Genomic DNA, 13618 nt, shown 5'->3' on the forward strand with positions numbered 1-13618 from the left:
AGTTTCGTCGATCGCAGACCGTGTTCGCCGCTGTCGCCATTCTTTGAGTGTAGCCTGTTTTTAGGGCACAAGTTAGCCCAATAAAACGCTAGTTTCGTCTTTCTCAGTTTGGCTGCTTTCTTCACAGTCACTACCACGTGACAATATCAAGCGGGAAGTACACGGATCGGGCCGCGACGGTGCTTTTGTGCGCGATGGCATAAATTTTTGCGAGAATGTGTCTGCACCGGTAAGACGTCAAATGGAGACACACGCATTAGCTTTTTAGGGGGGCCCGATGCGCTCAGTAAGGTAGATCAAGTACTCAGTGTAGCAAGACACCAGCAAGGAGAAGAATTAAAACATAAAGATTTAAGAAACGCCGCAGATCGGGTAGGTGTATAGAGATCGTACAAGCATTGGCGTAGTAATACGGGGAGGAGGCGCTGGGCCATGGGCAGTGGCGCAGTTGGGTCGCCTGGCACACGGGGCCTATAGGTCTTCTGTCATCTCCCCCCCCCCCCGGGCTTAGTCAGGAAGGCGAGGATATCGAACATTTCCAGTGGGGGTGATGTTTCAGCACCAGCACACCCGTCTTGGATGCCGCACATGTCACCTTCCCCTTCCCCTTCGCTTTCGTACCCAGTGATCGCGAATGTAGCAGGCAGACACGCTGTTTTATTTTCTGCACCAAATAACGCAGGGTGCTGCACTGATAACTTGTGATAAGAGCATTTGCACGTCTGCTGTCAGACTGTAAAGCTTGCAAGCCAACATAGATGCAGCATTCTGGAAAACGTTGATCACATGTAACAAAAATATTTTAATAAACTTTTAATTAGCGATTTTAGAGACTACATTGCATTTGAAAAATCGAAGTCCTACAACAAATTCACAAAAATTGTCGTAAGTACAACGGCATCCGATATTTTTGTTGTGGGCAGCCCTGAACCCCAACTAAAATTAAATAGCGTGTCAGTGACGGCGATCTCTCCACCGCATTAGAAAACGCCACCTGCTTCTCTGCTGCGCGGACGCCAATTCTATTGAAATTACGAGTTCACTTCATTCCGATCCATAAAGCCTTTCTTTATTTGCTGCTATTGTTAAACGTCATTGTCCGAGCAGCGGTACAGCCATCAAGTTGGGAACGAAATAGAGAACGCTTCGCGTTGACTTCTGGCGTCACCATGCAAAAAAAATAAAGAGAAGGCCGCGGTGAAGCCCCGCCCAGAGAAAGGTTGCGATACTGTTGATCTGCGCTCGCAATGGAGAGGATAGAGATATCGAAGTCACCGGTGCACTATCTCATGTTTATTTTGGTACTGCCATACTGGGCCGCCCACAGTGCCAAAGTACTGCAGGCTCTAACGCCCAAGACAATTTTGTTTAGCCAAGAAGTTTTTGTTGAGTTAATAATATGACTTCGGGTCCTCAATTCCCGAATTGCACTCTTTGCTCGATAATTCCCAATTGAGCAATAATTTGAAATACCCTCATTATCTGCCATACTTTGCACCATACCGAGTTCCTAGTGGTCACAAAGACACATAACCTGATAGAATATTGAGAAATGTCCTCACAAAATTCATCTTTTTGTTAAATTTCGCGCAGATAAAACCAGACACTGTATTTGTGACATGAAGTCAAACAACCGGAACAAAATTATCAAGAGATGCTTTGTTAGGACTAGGAGACAGTGTCTTTATTCAACACCGCAAAACTGATACAAAAATAATGCAAACGACACAGAACATCAGTTCTGTGTCGTTGGAATGGAACACTTTATATATACTGACGACACACTAACCATGATAGCCCATAAGCACACCGCACGAGCGCGCCGTGCATGAAACGTTCCGCTAAGGCAAGTAGTTTAGCGACCACTTAGCAAAAACCATTTTTTTAGCCTACACATTCTTGCAGCTATTACGTAGTGTGTTGATAAAGCTGCAGCCGACAATTCAGCGATAATACACATCAGGTACATGGGGTACATGAGCTCGGGCTGCTGGTGACTGGAGCATTCTTTACCTGTTACGTCCAGTCAACCCAGCGGAGAGGGGGGGGGTCTTCAGACATATATGACATCCCCCCCCCTCGAAGTGGAATCTCGCACCTGGCACCCGGGGCACACGGCTCGTGGGCTCCGGAGGACTAGAAAATCTGTTCAGACCAGGCAGAGTTCTAGAGTACACTATCTTTGTGCTGACTCAGTGCATAGAGGTTTCAGTCACGCAGAACAGACCTTCATTATTAGAATTTCTGGATGTTAAGCGAGCGCCTCATAATGCAGATAGGGATTGATGTGGGATACCATCGAGCACGAAGGCATAGACGACCATATCATGGAGCTGTTCAGGGAGATATTTACGCGCAAACAAGTGTAAATTGGATGGGAGTGACGAAATGCCATGAAATTCTGGAAATTTTCTCAGTATTGAAACAAGGATTCCCGCTTTCTTCGTTGTTGTTCACCCTCTATGTGAAGGACATAGAAAGGAGATTGGGAAACAATATATTAGGTTTTGATTTAACTTACATCCATAATGCGCAAAGGATGCAGCAGAATGGAGAGCCCATGGGCTCATGTAAGCAGGTTGTGAAGGGCTACTAGTGGATAACGCAAGTGCTTTACAAGGCTTGCACATACTTGAGGCAATGAACCAACATATCTAGGATTTTGTTTTAGCACAGCGGAATCGAAAATTATGATCTTTTTTGAAACGTCTTTATTTTTCCATTCAATACGTCAGACGTTGCCACAAAAAAATGGTCCTCTATGGAGATACGGGAAGGGAACGGTCTTCTTTTCTTCCTCGAGGAGGAATGGTCCCTAGATCGGCTCTGATGAGGGGCGCCCCGGCAGTTCCTCTTCCCCGAAATAGTCCATAAAAGCACGCCAAAGCCTAAGTGAGTCCTTGGGCCCGATGTTCGATGGCGGATCGATGCACTTCTGCAGCGTGCCAGGTCGGTGCCCTTCCACAGGCTGACATGTCCTTTCTCGAATTGCGTCAAGCGCAAACAACTCCAAAGATGAGATTAGGACGTACCTATGGCCGGTATGCCGGGAACTTTGAGATGAGGTAGGAGTGCGGCTTTATGAAATCTAGTGCTGGTGGCAGAGGCTAGCCTGTCTGGGTTCGGCGAAGAAGGAGCACCTCTATTCTTCGGTATGTGCTGCGTGGGTGGCGATATAGTTTCTCAGGGTTCACCAAATGCTGAATAGCGTGGCAGCGGTTGATATGTGCGCGGTGCCATGTCTCGGCCCCATCCATAGGGAGCAACGTCGGCTGTGCAAAGGCGGCAGGGGCCCAGGAAGCGGAAACGACAGTGGATCTAGGCAAAGGTGCGGAAAGAACTCCAGCGCGTGCGTCCCTGGTGTGCCTTTTCGTTTCTAGTGATTCCTTCATGTGCAAGTATCCATTTAGCAATTGTGATGTCGCCTTCCTCTCGCAGGCGACGGACTTCAGCTCGCATGGTCTTGAGAACGGCATAGTCTGCTACCCCTGAACGACATTCGGTGTAGACTGTTTGCGAGCCTGTATCAACACAATATTTGCAAGGAGCCGGACTCTGTCTTTCTATACTATACCAGTGATGACAAGGCTTATTTATGGCTATGAGTTTGAGAGTAGTGACAATCGGGAAGCCGTTGGACTTGTTTCATTTTTTTCTCCTTTATTTCTTTAGTATATTAAGAACCATGCGGCGATTTTATCAGCATATTCGCTCGACTGCAGAAACAAATAAAACTGACGTTACTTATATTGCCTCTCCGCCTGTGCATGTCTCTTGCCAAGGAGCATGCGCGGACGTGGGGGAACAAATGAGGGTGCGAATTAAGGCCCTAGCTTCACCCAGCAGATTGAAAACTATGACGCAAAGCACACGCCTATGACACGAAGCACACGCCACGCCCCCAAGCCGCTCCTGGAAAGGGGCAAGCAACCGTACCAGACCCAGTGTTTCGCTCCCGACTGGCTAGAGGTCGATGACCCAAGCTCGCCAGAAGGCAAAGCCACGCCAGGTGCTGGCGTCTCTCGCTGAAGTTGCGGGAAACCCAACGCCGTCGGCAAAGACTCTCGACAACTTCGGCGCACGCCCGCCGAAGTTTTCCAAATTGACATCACTGAAAGATGCACCTTCTGGTAGTTATGCCGAATCTTTCAGCCTTTCAGTCCCCACAATGACTTTGTGGAATGCTGTTTGACGTCGGTAGCACAATGACCCCGGCCTCCACTCTTCGGCAAATATGACAAACCTAGCAGCATGGAGACGCGCAGGTCAAGTGGACACGGAACACGTGCATTGTGGACATCAAATTGTATAACTTATAACTTGTATGAAGTTGACTATGATTTTGAAAAACTCATGATAACGCGCTTCTTTGTTTGAGTGCACGCAACTTCATTCAAGATACACAATATGATGCAATTCGATGTCCGGGATGTTCCGTTTTAATTCAATGCACATTATATTCAAGTGACGACAACAAGCAGTAATGTAGAGCACGAACGTGACGTAGTGTGAATCCCACATATGTCGTTATTGATAAGATGGTGAAGTATTGGTGTAAAGTTCACCGTCATAAGGCTCGTAAAAGAAGATCGATGGCAGAGTTGAGGCGTGCATTAGTGTCAAAGATGGCATATATTCAATATGCAGTATGGACAGAGAATCTGGTGATTGGTGGAAACCGAGTTAGAAAGCACCGACAGCATCAGTGGTATAAATGACGTCGCAACGCCAACGCCACATAAGTTTTACAGCGATATCTGCCATACGCTTATGGAAATCTCGCATGTGTGGGGATAAATGTTATTGCTTTCTCAAATTATACTCATGGCAATTTTTTTTTAATTCGTCGCTAATACCTTTCCGAGAACGCGATGTGCTTCAAAAGGGAACTGGCCACCATGTGTCTGGCTGGTGCATGGTTTGGGCTATTCTCTTGTTTTTATAACGCGCTCCTAATTTGAACACATTAGAATTTCTGTTCAGTGGTGGATGAGTCCTCTCGGTATGCGTAATACGTTTTAGATGAATTTCCGATAAATTTTGCAATAGTACTGAAAAAAGAATACGAATGAATAATCAAAAACAAAAGGGAGCAAAAATTCTGTCACTTTAGCGAGGTGACGTTAAGTTTGCTTACGTCTATAGTGGACCAAATAAAGTTGTTTGACTCACTCACTCACTTTCAAGCAACCGTGCCACTTTCAAGATTCGAAAGTGTGATCTCCAGAACACACACCCTGTGCCTCATTAGAATGTCACGCTGGAGGAGAAGGTGTAAGAATGCCGGATATTTTTTTTTTCTTCAACGCATGCGAAATCACACATGAAAACAACGTAAACAGAAATTCAAAATTAGCACATGTACAAAATACCTCAGCCGCCAGCAAAAATACGCATGCATTCCGCACTTCCATCGAATCTGCAGGCGGCTCGTCCTCAGCAGCATACACAGTTCTTGAATGGGCTGCAGACTCCTGAGAAGGGGGGTTTTGCGGGTCTCGGGCTTTCAGCAACGCCACAACAGGCCAGTTGCCGCCTATTTTAAATTTCGAATAGTAATACGCAATGCTCGCGCTGCTGCCTATCTCTTGCGCTTACTCTTACTTGCTTATCTCTTACTTGACAAGGCAAATAAGTACTCCACAGCTAGTATCTAGAACATTTACTACCACTTTAAAAAAGAGCGTTGTCGGCACTCACCGCTTCTTGAACGCTTGCAGGACATTGTAGGAAGAGAACACTTTCCTTAAGACCACCGTATCTATAATTGATATTACAATCATTTTTCTTTGTCGGAATTACTTATGCTTGAGACCTGATGCTCCGCTCATGAACTCAGCCGGTTCGCTAGGTGCATTCTGTGGTCGAAGGGAATCATATTGGTTCTAACTCGACATTAACGCCTACCGAAGTCCGAAGTTGGTGCATTTGAGCTTCAGAAGCCTTGTGCTAAGCATTTTGAGTACCAATCAAAGAAATAGGAGCTGCCACGTTGCCGCAGCTGCGGTTACGTCAGAATAATTCTGATCATGCAGTGGCCCTGTGTCCTTTAGAACGAATATATCATCACTGTTTTTCAACTAAATATGTGTTTGAAAGTCCGTACGTAATTTGTATGCAAGATCCATGCTAAGTTGTGTCAATTTATGAGTCAATGTTGTCTATAAAATTAAGTAAAAATTTAGTGACGTTGAAAAATGCAACGACACCTTTTCACTGTGATGCCAAATGGTCTACGCATCGAGCAACCCGAGTGCACAGCCATGTCACCCCATCACATGGTTAAAGTGCTCAGATAACTGAGCTCTTTGTCGATTAAACTTAGTGATGGCGCGCTTACGCAAGAGGGGCCCCTCCTATATATCCCCGCATGCTTCTACAATTTCGTGCGTTCTTTGTTGTCTCTCTCGCCTGAAGTGCGCGTGTGAAATTGCAGGAGTACTTCTTGTTGGGCAAATTTGTGATGCATAGGTATTGTAAGTCCTGTCTCGTTCCTTTGCCTGTTGGTAATTTAAGCTTCTCTTCTACTAGAAAATGCGACCACGTGAAACAGTCTTCGCGGCAACACGCTAACGCATAGCAAAAAAGCTCTGGACGCTGTAGACAGGAAACGCAAGCGTGCCCAGGCTGCGCGTGCTCGACATCTCGGTGGGCTAATGATGACGCCTGTGAAGCTCATCTCGCCAGAGCACGAGCCACGCACGAAAAGGAGCCGCGCGGAGCTCGCGAGGCTCGGCCTGATCTAAATGTGTGGTTCGTATTGTGCCCGCCAGGAGCGGCAGGACGTGGAGCAAATCGGAGCTCCTGAAGCGGCACAGAGTCGCTGATTAAAGCCGCGTGGCTGCTGGCGCTTCTGAAGAATACAACGAGCGTCTCGTACCTGCAGGGCGGCCGAGGAGACCCGATGAGGGTCGATGCAGTTGCACGTGAAATACGATAGGATTAAGATACAAGATGAGTGAATCATAAACATGAAAAAGAGCGATAATAGAGAAATATATTCAACAATTAATCACAGAAACATTTGAACAACCATTTACGTCAACCTTGTATTGTCTTTTTTTAGTGTCCACGCTTGGTTGTTCTCCCGCGTTTACTTACGTTCAAGTGTCTCCAGGCGGTGTGCGTATCAGGATACTATTTCCAGCCGGCTTTTCTTTCTTCTTTATTCAGTAACTATGTGTGTTCATGCAATACCAAGAATGTAATCTTATAAATAAACCATTTGGTGCTTTTCATCCTATTATGCAGCTCTTCAATCAAAGTCACAGGTTTGATATGTTGCAAAGAAACTACAATTACTCGTACAAGGCTAATGACTCCATCTGTGTGAAAATCCGGCGTGACACATCGAAAGTAGAAGGCCAAACAGTGACAAAAAATGTTACTTATCGAAACATGAGTTCCACTCTACCCCACAGGTAAGTGCAGTATGGTAAGGTTGCGTACGAAACACCGTCGAGAGGCTGTATTCTCTAGTGCTAGGGCATATATAGCCATTTTTCAGGAGCTGACTTAGCTAGTGATGACAACCGAGTCAAAGTCATGACCAATTATCCGCGAACGTACGCGAAAGCCCAGTTGCTGCATATCAGGCACTTCTCCCGACTTCCATCGCATCATCTCGCCCCCCTTCCTGCCGCTCGACCTCGTTCGGCATTTAGCTAGATTATTGCCGCCAACAATGGAACTTTACCGTCAAACTTCACGCCTGCAGCGCGACCATCTCAACCGCTGTGGTTCCTCCGTCCACTCCAGGCTCTTCTTGTTATTCCCGGTATCAAAAAGAAAACGGAGATGTCAACTTTCGCCCTCAAACAAACCGTGCTTTCAGTGCTACATGAAAAGCACGGAGGACGCATCCACGTTTACATGGACGGTTCTGTCTCCTCTAATAGTTCAGCTGGAGCAGTGGTGATTCCCGCAGAGTGTGTCACCCTCAAATTCAAGACATCTCACATTACATCATCGACGGCTGCAGATCTCGCAGCTATCCGTGCTGCTCTGGAGTTTATTGTTCACAAATCATCACATTCATGGTCCATCTTATGTGACTCAAAGGCAGCTCTTCAGTGTCTGATGTCCCCTTTCAACCATGGACCAAATGAGCAACTAGTCGCAGACATCCGACTACTCCACCATCACGCAATCAACAAGGGACACAACATCATCTACCAGTGGATACCGGGTCACTGCGGAATTTCAGGAAATGACAGTGCGGATGACGCTGCCCGGTCGGCTCATGATGGTGCCCAGATTATACTCATACCGCTGTCAAGAACAGATGCAGCCACAAGTCATCGCTCCCTCGCCCGCGAGCTTACACAGAATCTGTGGAACACCAGTGAATTCACGAACGCACGTCTCCACAGATTGGAGCCACGTCTGTAACTCCGCCTACCACCAGGGTTGCCACGAGCGGAAGCAACACTTCTGTGCCGCCTGTGGCTCGGCGTGGCATTCACGAACTCCTATTCATTCCGCATTGGAATGGCCGACAGCCCTGCTTGTGACGCCTGCGGCTGCGAGGAGACGATTGAACACCTCCTTTGTGACTGTCCCCATTACAAAGTGCGAAGAAAAGTGCTCGTGACCGCTCTCTCAAAACTGGACAATCGCCCTTTACAGAGGAAAAAGCTCTAAGGCATTGGTCCAGACGGGCTTCGGCACTCAAGGCATTAAGGGCTTTGTTGAAGTTTTTAAGGACATGCGAATTGTGCGACCGCCTTTGAACGTTGTAGCGCGTAGTTTCGCGTTACTGTGTGAATTTTCTTTGTTCCATATTTTTCTTCTTCTTCTTCTTTCTCCTTTTATTCCCTTTACCCCTTTCCCCAGCACAGGGTAGCCAGCAGGTACTTACACTGGCTAACCTCCCTGTCTTTCCTCTCCTTTGTCTCCTCCTCTCCTTTGTCTCCTCCTCTCCTCCACGGTCCGCTGCCCTTGGACCGGGACCAGACTGTGCCATGCCTACCCTATCGTTCGTTCCTATGCCTCCCATAACCCGTCCGCCCACACAACGCTCATCCCTGCCGTCATCATGAATCGGAATCTACCGGCCCACCGACAGTAGATCAACGTCCTCAGGGTGAACGCTCACAAACACTGCTTATCACAGCGTGGGGCTGTATACTTCTGTGGAACATTAGTGGTATAAAGCAAGCGTGTTGTACGTACATGTTTTTCTAGTGTTTCTCTAATGCAGACACTTTCATCTGACTTACTCATGTATTAAGATAGTGACTCAAAATGCAAATGGCCTCGTTTCTGTCGGCAACGAAAGTTTCGCCTCCTTTGCCGTAATTTTTTGAACGATCCCTCAATTGGCGTCCATAACAGGACAAAGCCGTTTGCATTGAGTCGTTACATGTATAGTTAAGGTGAGTCAAGAAGAGCTCCTAACGCTTACGGAACACGTGGGACTTGATGGGGTAGAGTTGAAGCCATGGGTAGACGCACAGTTACACCAGGCTCACTGGGAAAATATTCAGGCATGTGAGGAACCGGTCGCTCAAAGAGAGGCGACAAAAGAACGTCTACAGATGGAACAGGGGGCTCTTCAACTGCGACTTCGACTGGCTCAAGTTGAGGGAAACCGAGAACACTCAGCGCGTGTTCGAGAACCGGAAATAAATCAAAGCCAGCCGAGCTAGAGAAATCGTCACCGCCTAACACCGGTGTTCAACGACAGTGGGGACGACCTGCATGCATATTTAAAGAGATTCCAGCGCCTAGCTACTGCTCAAGAGTGGACTGAGAAGTGGGATACAGCTCTTAGTTTCCGCCTCAGTGGAGAAGCCTTGTAAGTCTTCGGTCGCCTGTCACCAGAAGAGTTCATGAACTATATATACAAGAAGACTAAAATGGTCCTCCTTTAAAGGTTTCTTTTCCCAGCCGAAGGCTACCGTGAAAAGTTTCGACAAACCGTGAGGCAGCGAAACTGGCAAAGAGTACGCCACGAGACTGCAGAGCTTCTTTGAGCGCCGGCTGGAAATGTCGAAAACGGAAATGGACTTGGCATCCGTTCGCATCCTTATCGTAGCTGAGCAGTTCTTGAGTAACTGTCATGATCGTCTGACCCTTTTCCTAAGATATAATAAATGCCAGACAGTAGAAGAAATGACAGAAACTGGTGATACCTTAGAGGCCCAGTGGCAACCAAACTTGTTATTCCAAGATGAGCCAAAATATAGTGCTTTCAGAGTGCGACTTCTGAGAATTTAAAGGCACTCTTCAGTGTGCGCGGTCAAGGCCTAACGCTAGCCTGGTAGGCCCAGAGACCAGTGTTGTTGGCTCAGTGGGCCTAGCTACGAGCATGGCCGAGGAGCAGGACCAGTCTAGGACGGGAAATGTGGCGCCGCTCACGGAGTGAAATACAATGTAGACATGGAGGAAGAAGACAACCATTTGCAACATGACAAAGAGGGGAGCAAGGAATCAACAGCAGCAGGGGAGTGGATCAGCGACCACAGCTGAGCCAAGAGGCCGACCACAGCTAAGTCAAACTGCCGGCCAGCCGCCACCGTCTCCGCTGCTGGAGCGACAAACGAGATTGACGATAAGAAAGCCAGCACGCAGACCAGCGCCTCTCCCCATAGACGCCTACAAACTAGTGACGCGGCCACGAAGCGGACTCGACGTGGACGAGCTCGAGCCGTTCGAACTTGCTGGCTCTGCTACAGGCCACAAATACGAGGTGACGTCAGCGAACTTTCGAGACTAAGGGTCGACCAGAACCAAAACACGGCAACCGCGATCCCTCCAACCAAGGAAATGACGATAAAATTAATCGAAGTGAGCAAGATCGAGGTCGGAGAAACAGAACACTCGGTAGAAATGTACGGGCTGGCGCCCGACGACGCCATGAAAAGAGTGATTCAAGGTGCACCAACGCGACTGACGATCCAAGAGAACAAGGAGAACATAATACACGAGGGATTCAAGATCTACAAGGTAATAAGAGTGGGAAAGGAATCGACAACAATCGTTCTAACGTTTGCGGGAACTGACGTGCCGCACTACCTCTGGCTGTGCGGAGCAAAGTATCGATGTACTTTGCATAAGAAGACTGTGCCCGTCTGCGGGGTTTTCTACGAAGTGGGACACGGCGGTACCGCCTGCCCAAGACCGGGAACGCGAGCCTGCCACGAGTGCGGCATGCGAGACCCGGCTCCAGGCGATACCGTGCAGCCGCGGATACTCGAAGGCGATCTTCGTGATTCCTTTTTTTTTCCTTCCCCAACACGGCTTGCGTCGCCGACGTCGCGGACGGATGTATGCATGCCATGAGCGTCCCTTTTTGAAGGGGCGGTGAGCTGCGCCACCAAGCTGTTGTAATTGCATAGCTTACTGTACTACTAATGTTAAAAAAAGGAACAAGAAAATAAATAAAAAAAGATTATGCGAATCCCACGCACTGTGGGAATCGACGTAAGCGAAGCTTTCTGGGCTGTTTGCTTGGAGTGACGATAATTAGCGGTGATGTTGACGGTCAATGTTTCATTTCTTCAAGGTTTAGTCCAACAAGAGAGTGGTGAGCTGATGTTGACGTTACTTAAACCACTGCTCTTTGTCTCCGTAATACACTGAACACACAGGGAGAGGTCCTTGAGTGAGCCTTTGTTGTACGCCACACTTCAAATCCTATGAAAGGGTTGAGCATTGTCACTCCCTGACATGGCACATGGCGTGGTGCCGGAAGTGTTAAACTTTAATTGAATTATGGGGCTGTACGTGTCAAAACCACAATGGGATCATGAGGCACGCCGCCGTGATGTACTCCGGATTAATTTTTGAACCGTTGTGATCATTAATCTGTCCTTAACGTGTCTCTAAACGAGCGTTTTATATTCGCAGTGCGGCTGCCGCGGTCGGGATCAAATCCGCCACCTCAAGCAATGCCATAACCTCAAAGCTACAGCGGCGGGCACAGCATTCTTCGTTTGACGTGTGACCACTTCGGTAGCGTCACTTAGACCCTGCGGTACACTATTTTAATGCGTCTCTGCTTCTGCACGCCCTGCGTAAATTGTGCATTTGACAAATTTGCATCGATTTTACTTTCTTAAATTGCAGAAGCTTAACGTAAAGTACCTAGAATTTAAATTTATCTAGCTGTTGGGCAGCTAAGCACGAGGCCGCAGGATCGAATCCCGGCCATGGCGGCTGCATTTTGATGGGGGCAAAATAAGCGAACACTCGTGTGTTTAGGTATAGGTGCACGTTAAGGAAGCCCAGGTGGTCCAAATTATTTCGGAGTACCCCGCTACAGATCGTGGTTTCGGTACGTTAAAACCCCATAATGTTTAAGTTTATCCGCTTTGCCCGCAACCACTCTCGTGTCTATAGCAGTAGAGTTTCCTTGCCTTCTCGCATCCCACCCCCTCCCCTCTCTACCATTCTATTTAGCTTCCCTGTGGATTTGCACGTTAGTTGAACAGTAAGTGCTGCAGTTTATGCTGTCCTTTTGTAGGGGGTCGCACATAATTACAGCTGTCAGGAAGCAAATGTGTCGACGCCCAGGGAGCTTTAGACATCATTTTTCACAAGCGGCGCGATGGAAAGGAAAAAAATAATTTCTCGCGTCACCTTTCCTCTCTGCCGCGTATACACCCGCTCTGAGCCGCCCTCCCCCCTCTCCCCATCCTATGCGGTGTTCCAGATAACAGCAGCAGCAGAAGCAGCAGTAGCACCAGTAGTGGTGGGAAAGTCGAAGAAGCAAAGAAAGCTTCGCTTGAAAAACCTACGAAGAATTCCGATCACCTTACTTTCCTAACGCGGATGCAAAACCAAACTTTCTTCTCGTATGCGCAGAGACGAGCGCCATCTGGCGATGGTGCAAGGGAACCAGTGGGGCGCCTGCCCAGCTGTGTTTGGTTGGCCTATTCGACAAGAAAGCAGCCAGGCCTCTGCCACGAAACCCGGCGACGTTCGCGAAGGAAATTTTCATTTTTAAAAGGCACAGCACATAGCATGCGCACAGGCGTAAATATACGTGGAGCCTCATAGCGACGCCAACGGCGAAAACTTACTTGGAGTGTTCATATATTCACTATAGCAATAATTAAAAAGACACCTTGTATGTTCATCAGCGCAAGTAAAAAACGCAGCCTTCTAAGCTTGCTATGGCATGACAGAATTTTTTTTTATTTTGTATGGTGGAGATTTATCGCATTGCAAGGGGCATTTGGATATCACGTGTGCTCATGTACACAGAAGCATTTTGCTGAAGGGACTTAAGCACGCCTGCCCGCGAATGAGTGAACTATTTTGAAGGCCACCTTGGACCTCTGCAGTGTTTTGTAAGCAATGATAGGCATCTATTGACAAGTCGCTTAATGTGAAGTCAAATCTGTGCAAATAAACTAAGCATACCGTTTTTTTTTCTTCCTTTTTAGGGCAAGTGCGCTAATTAACTTCACTTTCTTCGCCACCAACGAAAGCACTCCTCCCGGCGCCAACGAAAGCTACAACTATGCAAATTCGACCATAATAAGCAGTAAGTCCATGACACTGACCTCAACGCTTGACAGTCCCGACTAAGTGAACTCTCACTTGTGTGAACTTGAAGAGACCCAAGGAAATCGTTCACTTAACAGAAATTTCTCTAAACTGAATATTT

At 47.6% G+C, this 13618-nt stretch overlaps 1 protein-coding gene across 1 annotated transcript in view; it reads left to right on the forward strand.

The window, feature by feature from the left end:
- The window catches only part of LOC142576436 (uncharacterized), a 58498-nt gene that overhangs the window by 17113 nt on the left and 27767 nt on the right, over positions 1 to 13618 (forward strand). The window contains exons 2-3 of the mRNA XM_075686571.1: positions 7252 to 7421; positions 13395 to 13495. Coding sequence (XP_075542686.1) covers positions 7252 to 7421; positions 13395 to 13495 — 271 coding nt within the window. The remainder of the gene's footprint in view (positions 1 to 7251; positions 7422 to 13394; positions 13496 to 13618) is intronic.

The sequence above is a fragment of the Dermacentor variabilis genome, chromosome 3 (genome assembly GCF_050947875.1).
Source record: "Dermacentor variabilis isolate Ectoservices chromosome 3, ASM5094787v1, whole genome shotgun sequence".
Lineage (NCBI taxonomy): Eukaryota > Metazoa > Arthropoda > Arachnida > Ixodida > Ixodidae > Dermacentor > Dermacentor variabilis.